At 42.7% G+C, this 14,506-nt stretch overlaps 1 protein-coding gene across 1 annotated transcript; it reads left to right on the forward strand.

Moving 5' to 3' along the window:
• Nucleotides 1-643: 643 nt before the first annotated feature.
• LOC108796261 (NXPE family member 4-like) lies at nucleotides 644-13,332 on the forward strand. The gene is made up of 5 exons (XM_018567722.1): nucleotides 644-742; nucleotides 6,030-6,751; nucleotides 9,964-10,025; nucleotides 10,496-10,714; nucleotides 12,705-13,332. The coding sequence occupies exons 1-5, from the start codon at nucleotides 644-646 to the stop codon at nucleotides 13,247-13,249; spliced, it is 1,647 nt and encodes a 548-aa protein (XP_018423224.1). The 3' UTR covers nucleotides 13,250-13,332.
• Nucleotides 13,333-14,506: the final 1,174 nt, after the last annotated feature.

Below are 14,506 nucleotides of genomic sequence, written 5' to 3' on the forward strand. Positions count from 1 at the left end.
TGGGGCAGGATGGGGCTGCCGTACGAAAATCGTACGACTATCCGATCCTCAGACGAAAAGTTTCGTCCGATAATCGTAAGGTGTATGGGCACCTCTACTCTGCTAATCCTGCCATAGCCCCACGACCTGACTTTAAGCAGTCAACTAAATTATTTCCTCACATGATCAGTGACTTGCTGCAGGAGGATGATCTTGGTCATGTGCAAGCATTCTTCCAATGCGATCGACTTTTCGTCCGATAATCGTATGTGTGCATTGCAGTGTCCGACCGACAGTTTTGTATAATCGTACGACTTTTGACGGTCAAGCATGTTTGAAAACTTTGCTAGATCCTACGATTGTCGTAAGGTTGCTGGCGTTTCCGTCCGTCAAAAGTCGTACGATGTACACTGCGCTTGCGCTAACGAAAATACGGCAAATCAATTACCGCATTTCGTCCAGGTGCTTTTGGTTAATTACGGCTACATGATTCTTGCGATCATTGGGGCAGGATGGGGCTGCCGTACGAAAATCGTACGACTATCCGATCCTCAGACGAAAAGTTTCGTCCGATAATCGTAAGGTGTATGGGCACCTCTACTCTGCTAATCCTGCCATAGCCCCACGACCTGACTTTAAGCAGTCAACTAAATTATTTCCTCACATGATCAGTGACTTGCTGCAGGAGGATGATCTTGGTCATGTGCAAGCATTCTTCCTCTGGGATGTTGAAGATGAAGAAGATAGGTCCATGACTGTAGAAGTAAAGGAAGATTCAGCCACACAGCAGTCAGGGGACATCAGGCAGGGAGCATGAAGAGGCAGCAATGTTCCAACAGTTGGACCCTACTGTGAAGTGGGCTCCAGTGATGAGGAGGGGTGGATGATGAGGTGACAGACCATGCATGGGTGCCACCGACTAGAGAAGAGGGAAGTTCTGAGGGAGTAACCTATTCAAGAGTCGACCAAAATGGTTAGCAGTGACAAGGTATAGATAAGTGGAACAATCCCTCTCGTGCTCCTTCTAGAGCACACAAAAAACAGCTCCCACCATCTCTCCTGCCCTGTTCCGTTGCTTCAGAACTATAAAGATGCCACACAATGTCACTTTGTGGAGCTTGACCTCAGCTGACACATTTTATACCCCAAAGTCTGCAGCCTTTTCCAGTGCCCCGGCACTGTTAAGGGGCCACACAATGTTTCTGCAGCTTGACCTCAACTTGCTGCATGGTAATTCCTGCACTGCACCTCAAGGTTGTGGGCTATTCTGGTGCTCAGACACTTGAAATAATGTGTGGCTATTGTCTCTCAGATAATACACTCTAATTTATATTTAATGGTATAACCTTTATTCTCTCTTTAGGATAATACATTTTAATTTCTGTTTCAAGATAAAAACTGCCTTGTCTCTCCCTCTTATATTGTGGCCTAACCAAGCTGCTTACATGCTATCCAGGCACTGAACAATATTTGTGGCTTTTTGTCTCTCAGATAATACACTCTAATTTATTTTTCAAGATAAAACCTGCCTTTTTTTCTCCCTCTTATATTGTGGCCTAACCATGCTTCTTACATACTGTCTTGCCACTGAAACATATTTGTGACTACTAGTCAATTCAGGTCTATTACCACTTGAAAAAAGTTACCCCTGCACTCTGTGTTACATACTATTGACTTATGTACACTGCGCTACCCACTTCTGACACCTGTACTCTGTGAGTGTTGCTTTTATGAACTTTACAAAATGAAATAAAGATATATTTGGAAGAGATTAATAAATAATGAGACTTTATAAATAATGAGCAATGGCTTTTCTTTCAGGGCCCCCTGAAATTCCATACCAGACCCTTAATTTGAGGAGCGGTCTGGCAGGAAAGGGAGGGGGGGCGAGCAAGCAACCCCCCTCCCTGCACCACACCAGGCCACATGCCCCTAACATGAGGACAATGGCCTCTTCCCCACAATCCTGGCCCAGTGGTTGTGGGGGTCTGTGGGCAGGGGACATAAAGATGCCACCCCCCTTGTAAATGCATAAGGGGTAGTTGTTACCCCTACTTATTCACCAAAAAGTGCACAAAAAAGTAAATAAACACACCACACCTGGAAAAAGTCCTTTAAAAGAACAAAAAACACAAGTCAGTTTTTGACAAGTCCTTTATTCTTTAAAAAAAAAATTGTCCAAGGATGCAATTCAAAGGTCAATCACGTTGTCCAGCGATGTAGATCCTCGTCAATCACGCTGAATGACACCCGCCAACTCACCAAAATAAAACAAATCCCGCCACCCACCGACCCATACGCTACCGCCGAATGCCCGCCGCAAAATGACATTCCAAGACAGCTCTCTGTCCTCAAATGGCATGTAAACAAATGGGTGGAGCGAGTCCATGATGTCACAGGACTTGCTCCACCCATTTGTTTATATTGATACTAGCATTACTATTCCTTCTGTATTTACCACATTAGCCTTATCAATGTCATTTGTGACCACAGTCCCAAATTCATCATTTATGAGGCCTGTTTGTTCCATCCTTACATTTTTACTGTTGATATATTTATAGACCTTTTTCTGTTTTTTCTCGCTTTCTTTGTCTATGGGTTTCTTATCAGATTTTTAGCATCTCTTCTTGCATTTAGTACAGCTTATGGGACACTAATGTAAGCATCCACAGACTTATGGACATCACCGGAGCAGCGTAACTCCACAGTTAACCGTTTGCAGAAATAAACTGTAGCCACCAGCACCTGTTTCATTGGAAACACGCATCGTTCACAGCTGAAATTCTGACCTTTAAGAAATATTTTTGATATTCAGAACACAATTTTATAGATATCTCAATATTTCCACCTGACCATGGTTTACAGTCTGACAACCAACATAATATTACGCAGAATGAAATAACGATTTGTCAGACACAAGACATGATATATGCCAGAGGTATGTTTCTTCTAGGAGATCCAATGTTATCTATCAGTCTTCTGGATCTGGTATCAGAGGTTTGTTTGGTGTCTACCTGATTTCAGTTTTCTTATACAACATTAATATAATTTTTTTTTATTAATCCAACTCTATCATTATGGAAATTATATATTAATTCTGTGTAGTTCACAAACCAGGCCTGCAGTTGTGTATTGGGGAGGCCCATACCAGAAAAGGCATTTACAACATGTTGGTTGCTAAAGGCAACATTGCTTATTCTAGCACTCCTTTCCTCCTCTCCCCTTTCTTTTCCTTTTAATCCATTTTTCTTCCCCTCTTCTCTCCTCCCATACTCCCCTCTTCTCCCCTCCCCATCCTATCTCTATTTCTCTTCTCCATTCCCTGCCTTTCCCCTCCCCTCTCCTTTCTTTTCTTTCTCTCTCCTCCCCTCTCTTCTTCTCCCCTCCTCGCTTCTTCTCCCCTCTTCTCCCCCTCCTCCACTTCTTCCTCCCTTCCCCGCCTTTCCCCTCCCGTCTCCTCTCCTTTCCTCTCTTCTCTCTCCCTCTCATCTCCTTTCTTCTCCTATCCTCTCCTTCTCTTTCCTTTCTATGACCATTAATTACTTTCTTTATATTCTCCTGGTAGACTTTTCGGAGCACCAATGGCCATGAACAGACGGTATCCTATAATTCTACTAATTGCATTATTTCTTCTGAGTTATGGTTGGTACAGGACCCAATTTCAGGTAAATTATCTTACATTATCTTGTACATTGATGACTATAATACAGCAAACCATGGGTGGCAATTAGGAAATTTTTCCTCACCTTCAGTTTTGGTGCCTGCAGCCAGTGATGGGTTTTCCCCTCACTTTCTGTCCCAGGAACAGTTAGGAAGTGAGGACGAATTTCCCCAATGGGGACACACGGGCAGCAATAGAACTCTGACCACTCTTGAAATAAATTCATATTAGTTTAACGTAGCTCATGTGAATAACAGAAGTTGAGTATCTGTTTAAACTGGCACTTTTCTCCGGAAGGTGTTGAAACATTATTTCAGAGCAAAGCACCCCAGGACCCCAAAGAAGGTGGGAATGGATATGGAAATATGTCATGCTCCTGTGCTCCCTGGCTGCAGCCCACAGTCCCTCAACCCCCATTCTTCACTCCTTCATTCCTAAGCAAACGTGGGGTACGGGAGGCAGAGGGGGCAGCCAAGTACAGCAATCACAGGAGTTGGTTGGTATTTGAATATCAACTGATGTCAGAAGAAGCAAGTGCCAGTGTATTATATTTTAGTTTAGTTAACAGGAAAGCTCTTTTGAGTGTATTGCGGCTGCCATCACTGACCTCTTTCTGACCAGGCTATCTACCTGGCTGCCTCTGGCAATGCCTTGAGTCAATGACCTGAAAGAAGCATGCAGCAACCAAAGTCTCCTAATTAGATCTGCTAATCTGTATACTTCTTCCAAGCCAGTGACTCATAAAGTACTGAAACCATGGGTCAGCATCAGAGGCGTCCCGAGGCGGGGTGACACCCAGTGCAGGTACTGGGTGACACCCCGCAGTGACGCGCGTTATCGCTGTTACCGCTGTTACCTGCCGGCGGCCATCTTACCTGCTGTACCGCTGTTACCTGCCGGCGGTGGTGGATGCCGGCAGAGAGAGGAGGGGACGTCACCCGGCGGGATAAGGTATGCCGCCAGGTCCCCTCTTCTCTCGAGCAACTGTCGGGCTGTCGGTCCTTTCAGAGGGGGGTGACACCAAAATGACTGTCAGTCATTTTGGTGTCACCCCTCCAATGGTGTCACCCAGGTGTGGGCCGCACCCCCCGCACCCCCCATGTGATGCCACTGGTCAGCATAACAGCCAGGCAACTAGAGTTTTCACTACGAGGTTGTACCCGACAGCCTCCGTATTTCCTTAGTACAGGTTTTAATCTATTGCTTTTACTCCTACACAGTTGTTTCACGTATCGGCTGCAATTTTTGGCAGGGCTTTAAAACCTAAACAAACAGTAATAACTTGACAGATTTTCCAACCCTTCACTGCTGCACTTAAAACAAGAAGACAAATCATTATCTGAGGTTTCACTTTTGTTATCCACAATTATCTACACTAAATTTGCACTACACAGGGGTCCTCGAATCTTTTCACTGTCCATTTCACTGTCCTTAAGACATTGTTGGGAGGCGGTTTATAGTTTGAAAAATGGGGGACGTGGCTGCGGTGCCATTGACTTCAATGCACCACCACGCCCCCTCCTGTCCCAGAACGAAGGGGGAACGCACCACAATTGGTGTGAATCAGCCCTTACTTAGAGGGTATATATAAATATTTTTAGCAACTTCTTTAATGAACACATTTTTTTTCCCATACAATTCATTTTTCTTAGCCTGAGACATGTACTAGCATGATTTGTTATTATTTTCTACAGCTCAAGTATTTGTTATTTATTAAAATGAATGGGTATGTAGACTGCCCTGTCTTAACTCTTGATGGCAGCGTGCAGCTTTGGGAGAAGCAGGGAGATGACATCATGTCATATCCCAGCTCACTTCTTATTGGCCGCCCTCTAGGAGCCTGTGCTGGCGTGCGCCCAATGTTGGAGGGGCGCACCTGCACTGGGGTTACGCTGCTAAAGGAAGCCTGGCATTCGATTTGCTAGGCTTCTGTATGTCCCGTGCCTCTGCGTGCGCCCTGAGATGAAAGGGTGCAGCTGCGCGGGCCGAGCACCAAAAGCTGTCAGGCTTCCAGTACAGCCTGTGTCTCTTCCCCGACACCCAGACGGGGCCGACGCAATGCCGATCCCTCCCCGGACCCCGCCGGCAGCCAGTTGATTGCTATATGTTGTTTAGGGTGGCTGGGCCTATTTTAAGGCAGGGGCCTGGAGCTGCAGCTCCCTTAGCCCCTACGTTAATCCGGCCCAGACACCTATGGCAATGGGCGTCTGGCCAAGCGCGCCGGGTTAAGGACCCTGGTGGGCCAGATATGGCCCGCGGGCCGTAGTTTGAGGACCCCTGCACTAGCACATCGCACATGTGTAGCTACAGAAAACTCTTTCTTTTGTATCTCGATGAACATTTTTGTTTGGCAAATACATTTTTTAATAATTTGGTTGATATCTTGCAGGATTCTCTGAAACAGTTGCTCCACAGTGATCATAAGCCAATACAAGAGGAAAAAGATGAAACCCCTCCTCCTCCAACAAGAACGGAGCTTCAAGTTAAAATAGACAACCTGTATGAGAAAATACAGAAACTTATCCCTGATGCCCCATTTACATATTTCAACAGAAGCACCAGTGGGAAAAATAGTAAAGCCTTCATAGTTAACCCCAAGCAGCAATACTGTGTGGGAGAAGACTTGGTGGTACAGCTTGATATGTACGACTATTTGGGTAACAGGAAGGCATACGGTGGAGACTTTATACGGCCGAGGTTGTTTTCTCCAGAGCTTGGGGCATCTGTATCTGGCAGGGTAGAGGATTTCAACAATGGCTCTTATCATGTCCACTTTCCATTGTACTGGGATGGACAATCCAAAGTTTCCATCTTGTTGTTCCACCCCAGAGAAGGGGTGGCAGCTCTTTGGAGATCTAGGCATACCAGTCCAGGCGTTATTGGATTGGAAGGAAAGTTTGAAAAATTTGGCAAGGAAGCCAAAACGCCATGTGGCTTTGAGCTTGACAAGGGAAAGGGCAAGGAGATCTGTGAGTACGTAGATCCGGACTATGAAGAGGTCTTCTATTGCTACAAAGTGCCCAACTTCACCTGTGAAAGCCTGAATGAAATGAGAGGTTTTGATCTCCATGTTTCGTATCTTACTCCTGGAGAAAAGCAACTTTTTATGAGGTATGATGTTCTCCTAGCAGGTTCATGACTGAAGGCTGCCAAATGATCCTCAATCTTCACAAGTGATGAGAATTCTACTTAACGGCTGTCCATACAAAACCTTTTTCTTTTTAAGTTTTAATTTAAAGCTGCCCATTTATGGCAAGGTATCAGTCTCTTGAAAGAACAACCTCACACCCATTGATACTTACCTTTCAACATTTCCCCACTGCTCTGTTCCTCCATCGAAGCCAGTAGTCCAAAGGTTTAGGTTTATGTAGGATGGTATTGGAGCTTATACTGGGTTAATGACATCCTTCCCTCTCGCAATTGACATAGTTTGGTCCTGGTGGTTGGCTTCTTAGGACTGCATCCTAGGAGAAAGGGGAGAAGGTCAAATACTCCTTCATACCAAAAAACAAAACAAAATATGGAGCAATGGAGAGGCATAGGAGCACAGAGAAGGTAAGTATCAGTGTGTGGGTGTTGTTCTTTAATTAAAACCTGTCACTTTGCATTCAATGGACAAATTGAGCCCAACAGCTTAAATCATCCATCAGGTTTTTATTACTTTTGGCCAAGTAACTTTTTGCTTGGCCCTCATATTACATAATTCTTTACATATCTAAGGGAAATTGTGCAGAGTTTGTACAATGATTGTAACATGTCTAGTCAGCTTTAGAAGAATGCAAGTGTTTGCAGAATGTAAATGGCTGACAGCTGAGCTTGGTTGACATCCCATTACAAACATATGGAAATTTTGGAATGGTTCTATTAGAATTTGAGCCCATTAAGCTAAAAGAACATTTTTTGGGGTTGACCTGTCTCCCAATTGGCGTTCCATTTTATCTCAAAGGTGTTTAATAGGGTTGAGGTTAGTAGAGGCGTAACTACTATTCATGGGCCCCATTGCACCTGGCAGCATCAACTGGCATAATAGTGTAGTTGATCTTAAAGTGCATGTCCAGCCAAAACATTTATTCTTAGTTTTGGAAAGAGTGGGAAATGATTTCTGTATGTTTTTTACTACTATCTGGTGGTCAATTACAGAGATTTCCCCTCAATCCCTGTCTTATTGAAAACTTCTCAAGAACTTCTCCTATCCTCTGGAACTTCTGACCTCAGTCTTTCTGGCTTTGTCCTACTCTATCTGCCTTTAGATGATCCCTCAAAACTCACCTCTTCAGGGAAGCCTATCCCACCTCTTAACTAAGAACTGAACTTTTACCTTCTCCATCAACTCCCCCCCTCCCATGCAGCTATTAACTTTATTAACTTTTGCATCACTTGCCCCTCTTTTTAGATTGTAAGCTGTCATGAGCAGGGCCCTTCTAACCCTCGTGTCTTTAACTGTATTGCAGCTGTCCTGTCTCCCTTTTTATTATTGGTGCTATATAAATCCTGTAGAATACTCAATTAATTATGTTAAGCACACAAGGATGGTTAAACATGAGAACAATGAGGTCTCTGAAAAGAAGGAAACATCCTGAACTTTCCTTTGGCAAGTTGTATGTATCTGCCTATATTACTTTTCCCAGCTCATGTTTGTCTTGTGGTTGGATTAATTAATGGGACTGTATTTATACTTGAATCAGAATTATTCAATCCCCTTTGCAATTCAGGTTATTGGCAAAATGTACAGACTTTTCAACTGAAAATGCAACTTTTATTGCCCTTTGCAGTCTCAAAATGATTCAACCCCTTCATGGCAAGCTTCTTTTGTACATAGTATAGCACCCAGAAACAGCAATTGGTCAACAAAGACCTATGAACAGGTTTTAGTGTAACTGCTTTTCCCTCATATTGACTTTATTATAACATTAAAGTTGGCATCAGTCCTCTTTTTTTCAATTTCCTGATTATTCAAGCCTTAAGCTGGCCATATACCTATAGATTTTCTATAGACTTCACTTCTATCAGGTCTCTCTTTTCATCTCTCTTTCCTATTTCTCTCTCTTTTCTCCTCACTTGTCTCTCTTTCTTTCTTGTTTCTCTCTCTCTCTTTTCATCTCTCGTCTCTCTCTCTCTCTATTTCCTATTTATCTCTCTTTATTTCTCTCTCTCTTTTCTATTTCTCTCTCTCTCTCTCTCTCTTTTTTCATGTCTCGTCTCTCTCTCTCTTTCCTATCTCATTCTCTCTTTTTTCATGTCTCGTCTCTCTCTCTCTTTCCTATCTCATTCTCTCTCTTTTCATCTCTTGTTTTTCTCTCTTCCTCTCTCTCCTATTTTTGTCTCTTTCTCTCTCTTTTCTTCTCTCATGTCTCTCTCTCTCCCTTTCTCTCTCATGTCTCTCTCTCTCCTTTTCTCCTATTTCTCTCTCTGTCTATTCCTCTCTCGTCTTTCGTTCCACCTCCCTTATTTCTCTTACTCCCTTTTCCTCTCTCATCTCTCTCTCTTCCGTTCTCCTATTTCTCTCTCTTCCTCTCTCCTATTTCTCTCTCTCTCTTTCTTTCTCTCTCTCTATTCCTCTTTTCTCTCTCTCTCTCTCTCTCTCTCTCTCTCTCTCTCTCTATATATAATCTTTATTTCTCTCTCTCTTTTCTATTTCTCTCTCTCTCTCTCTCTCTTTTTTCATGTCTCGTCTCTCTCTCTCTTTCCTATCTCATTCTCTCTTTTTTCATGTCTCGTCTCTCTCTCTCTTTCCTATCTCATTCTCTCTCTTTTCATCTCTTGTTTTTCTCTCTTCCTCTCTCTCCTATTTTTGTCTCTTTCTCTCTCTTTTCTTCTCTCATGTCTCTCTCTCTCCCTTTCTCTCTCATGTCTCTCTCTCTCCTTTTCTCCTATTTCTCTCTCTGTCTATTCCTCTCTCGTCTTTCGTTCCACCTCCCTTATTTCTCTTACTCCCTTTTCCTCTCTCATCTCTCTCTCTTCCGTTCTCCTATTTCTCTCTCTTCCTCTCTCCTATTTCTCTCTCTCTCTTTCTTTCTCTCTCTCTATTCCTCTTTTCTCTCTCTCTCTCTCTCTCTCTCTCTCTCTCTCTCTCTATATATAACTTCTTTCTTTCTCTCTCTCTCTCTCTCTCTCTCTCTCTCTCTCTCTCTCTCTCTCTCTCTCTCCCTCTCTCTCTCATTTCTTTCCATGCTCTTTATCTAATCTATTCATTTTTCAAGCAACAATAACCCACCTAAATATATTGTTTCTAAAGTTCTGTATTGTGTTAATCATCTCTTCACTTCACAAACATCCGCCATTCTGAAATACTCTGACTGTAGAATGTTATTTTGTTTTCTAAGGTCAAATATTGCTGTTGAAATCCCCCAAAAGTTCCCACCTATAATAGTATCCCGATGTAATGGTAAGATGCTTGTTTTCCTTTTTTTAATTATTATTCCGCCCAGATGAAAGGATATTATGATGGCAATAAGGCTGAAAAATGGTGGTGGTGTACTCCCAGTCATGGGGGGTCAGTTAGGATTATCAAACCATTATATTGACTAAGAAAACATTTTTTTTGTAACCAAAACTCTGTTGTGGGTTAGTGAGTTTGAATGTACTGACCCATATAGTGATTATAGATTATAGTGGAGTCTAATATGGCTGATTTCTCTGGCATTGATTGCATGACTGCACCATTGAAAATTGTTATCTAGGAGTAGATAAAGAGATATACTTCTTGGCCTTCTTGGCCACCAGGTCCAACAATTTATTTTGCCATATTGTGCTTGCCAACTAGAAATTAGTGTTCAAAAACAAAGCTGGCTGAGACTTCAGAAAGTTATGTGTTCAACTTTATTGATTTCATATCCTGTGTGATCTGTTTTCCAGGCTCGACATTTACTCCCAAGCCAAAATGTCAGACAGGAATGGGGTCTCCTTTCCAAAGTGGATATTTTTTCCAAAATATTTGGAATCCCGTCTACTGCAATATGACTGTCTACAGAACCGGAGAATACTTTTTGAGATGTCTGAAAGGAAAGAATCTTTTCCTCATAGGAGATTCTACATTGCGGCAGTTCATGATGCACTTTACTGAAGGCATCAAAAGTAAGAATTATACGAGCAAAGTACTGTAGTATTTATATAAACATTACAAATTTCAGTGAGGACAACATACTATAACAACTACTATTCCACTGATGGTTCTTATTGACCCGTTCTCATGATGTTGGATCTCTGAGCAATGATTTATTTGGTTGAATACTAGACAGGAGGTTCTGCAGTATTCTGAGATGGAACTTGAGATCAGTTTGTGAGGTTTCTCTAAGATACAGATAGAACTGGTGAAACTCCATGGCACGGTGATAAGCCTGTTTGCTTGGCTAACTTTCATTTACACTTTATGACTAAAAAAGTTTGTGGACCCCTGACCATCATAGAAGTTTGAGCTTGTTGGAAATCCCATTTCAAAACCATAGACATTAATATGGCGTGGCCCTCCACCTCCTTTTCTCTTTAACAGAGAAAAGAAGGTGGAGGGCTACACTTATAACACTCCTTTGGGAAGACTTCCCACAAGATTTTGGAATGTGTCAGTCAGTCAGAAGTATATTTGTGAGGTACTGATGTTGGATGGGAACATTTGGCATAAAAACAGCATTTCAAGTCTTCCCAAAGGTGTTCACTAGGGTTGAGGTCAGGGCTCTGCACAGGCCACTTAGGTTTCTCCACACAAAACTCATCAAATCATGTCTTTCGTTGGTTTTGTGCAGTCATACTGGAACAGAACTTTCCCAAACGGTGGCCACAAGGTTGGAAGTGCACAATTGTCTAAAATGCCTTTGTATACTGTAGCACTGACAGTAATCTTCACTGGAAACAGTTGAACTTAGTAATTTGGAGGTGGAGTCCGCATACTTTTGACCACATAGTGTGCGTTCAAATTATTGTTTTTTAAAGAATAAGAATTGGCAACATGGGAGCTCTAAAATGCGAAAAGTCCATTGTAAAATGGATCCCTGAGTGTTCCTATAAGAAGCTAATTAATTATTCAGGGTTACATACATACTTTTTGCAGGTGCTTAGAATGGTAATCTTAAAATTAGATTTTTAATGGGCATATAAAAAGTTATATCTGTTTATAATTCCCATTAATCTATTTTAAAGTGGAATAATTAAAGATAACCTATAGTGGGCACCATGTGGTAACTCCTCCCATGCTCACCCTCAGGACTTCTGTAGAGTCTCTTCCATCCTCTGGAACTCTTTACCCCAACCTGTCCATCTATCTCCCACACTGACTGCCTTTAGGAGATCCCTTAAAACTCATCTCTTCCTTGAAGCCTATCCCACCTCAACCTAACCACTCAACCTAACCACTCAACCAGGGCCAGTGCAAGGTTTTTTGCCTAGGCGAAGGTGCATTTTACCGCCCCCCCTCATACCGACACCCTCAAGCAGTTTTATGGTACTGCTGGCCCTGCAAAGACATCCCATAAAGCAGCACTGTTATGGAGGTATATACACTGACTGCCAATGTAAGAGTGTAACGAAAGTCTGCACAATGACCGCCAATGTAACGAAAGTATTTACAATGACCGCCAGTGTAACGAAAGTCTGCACAATGACCGCCAATGTAACGAAAGTATTTACAATGACCGCCGATGTAAGAAAGGTATACACCTTAAATTTACCTTGTTCTTGCAGTCTTCAGGCAGTTTCTTCTTCCTTAGCAGCAGGGGAGGGGGGCGCCGATTTGCATATGAATGCAAGGGTCGCGGCTTATTGATATGCAAATTCCTGCGGACCATTCATATGCTAATATCTCGGCCAGGACAGTGCAGGCACTGCAGGAAGAACACTGCAATGTCCCTGCCGATATATTATCATATGAATGGGACGCGGTAATTAGTATATCAATAAGCCGCTGCCCATTCATATTTAAATATCGCGGCTCCGGTATTAAGAGGTGAACTTCAATAGAAAGATTTTGTTACACTTGTAGGTGGTCGTGTATTAAGTTCTGTTTTAGCCCAGCAAACCACTACACAAAGAAACTATATTGCTCTTAATTAACGCTTATTCTTGTCTCCAACAGTTGTGAATTACTTCCGTTACCCTCTAAAAGGATGGGCCGGTTGGGCAAAGACCCTTGAAGCCCTAAATATGGAAAATGACCTTTATGTCTCCTATAAAAGACATGGCTTTCCCCTGGAGCATAGTGCTTTCTACTACTTCAAGGAAGACATGTACACGAGCCGTCAGATTGATATACGCGGCGGAGGGAAGGACACCATTTTTGTTATAACACTGGGCCAGCACTTCAGACAGTTCCCTCTTAAACTTTTCATCAAACGGGCACTCAACATCCACCGAGAGGTAGAACGCCTCTTCCTCCGGAGTCCGGACACCAAGGTTATCATTAAATCAGAAAACACCAGGGAGATCTTTGCCCCAGTGGAAAGACAAGGGGACTTTCATGGCTATACCCAGTATCTTATACTCAGAGAAGTTTTCCAGGGCCTTAATGTGGGCTTTGTGGATGCCTGGGACATGACAGTGGCATCTGCCACAGCGTCTGTTCATCCTCCAGGGAACACGTTTGTCAGTATTATGAGCCTGACATTTAGTTTTGCTTGTTAATTTGAAAAGATTGTGATGAAGGAACAACGTAGAATCACAAACACTTTCTTTGGAAAATGCCCTTGGGATTTTGGGAGGTGTCCATATGGTGGGGCAAAACATATATGCCCCAGGCCCTCCTAGTTACATACATTGCTACTTAGTCTGTCCATTGTCTTTCACTTGGTGACTTGGTTGACTATATTAGGCATTGTGTTTCACAATACATAATTGGTTCTCTGAAATCCTTGTTGTGTCCTACGCCTGATAAAGGGAGAAGTTTCCTACTGAAGATGTATTATTCATTTCCTATTCCTGAACATACATCCTACCAAGTGTCAACACCCTTCCAGCCAATGCTATCCACAATATGAGTGTTTCTGTTGTGGGGAACAAGGGATCAGCAATATATGGAGTAGGCCCAGGGGTCTCTGGTGTAAACTCACTGCTTCTCTTGGTCTAGATGTTGTTGCAAGACCATGTTCTTACTTCAGTGGAATGCATCCAGTGAAAAATGTGCTGTTGAGTTCTTTGAGATTGGAAGTCATTTAGAATTTAATCACTGCCTGGTGGATCAGTTGATACTCAACTCTAATGAAAACTTTTTTTCCTGATTTTTGAAAAAATGGGGAAGTATTAGAACCTTGGTCCGATTCTTATTGCTGTCCATTCTGCTGGGGATATTTCCCTTCACTTCCTGCCACTGTAAAGCTTTGACAAGGTACGAAAGGCATGTCACTGACTCAGGTAGCCACAAACAGCAGCAAATAGCTGACAAACATTCTAACCTCTTCAACACACTACTTTAAAAAGGTGTTTGTGTTGCCATCTCTGTGCCTATAGGAGAGATTTCCCATCACTTCATGTCCTGGTGACAACCTCTCACGAAAACAGGAAATTAGAGAAAATGTACCCTCTGGGGACCCAGGCAGCAATATAAATCTTTCAGAGGTTCTAACCACTTTCCAGCTCCAACAAAACATAAAAGAAATATGTTTTAACTAAAGCACAGCTTAAAAATGTTATGGGAAGTCTCTGGTAGCATAGTGGCCTTAATATTCCCAGTCTCTGGTAGCACATTGGACTTCATATTCCCAGTCTTGAATGGGTGCGAATAAAACGCTGATGCCAATAACACAGCAGAAGCCAATTTGTCAGCTAAGCAGTGCAATGAATCCTTGGAGTTTTTCTATTACCATACATTGGCAGCATTTTAACCTGCAGAAGAGCCAGAGGCACAGAGCATCATGCCACCTATGTTGACTGCCCTGTATGATG

Source organism: Nanorana parkeri, unplaced genomic scaffold, assembly GCF_000935625.1.
Source record: "Nanorana parkeri isolate BGI_ZX_2015 unplaced genomic scaffold, ASM93562v1 scaffold1087, whole genome shotgun sequence".
In the NCBI taxonomy this organism is placed as follows: Eukaryota; Metazoa; Chordata; class Amphibia; order Anura; family Dicroglossidae; genus Nanorana; species Nanorana parkeri.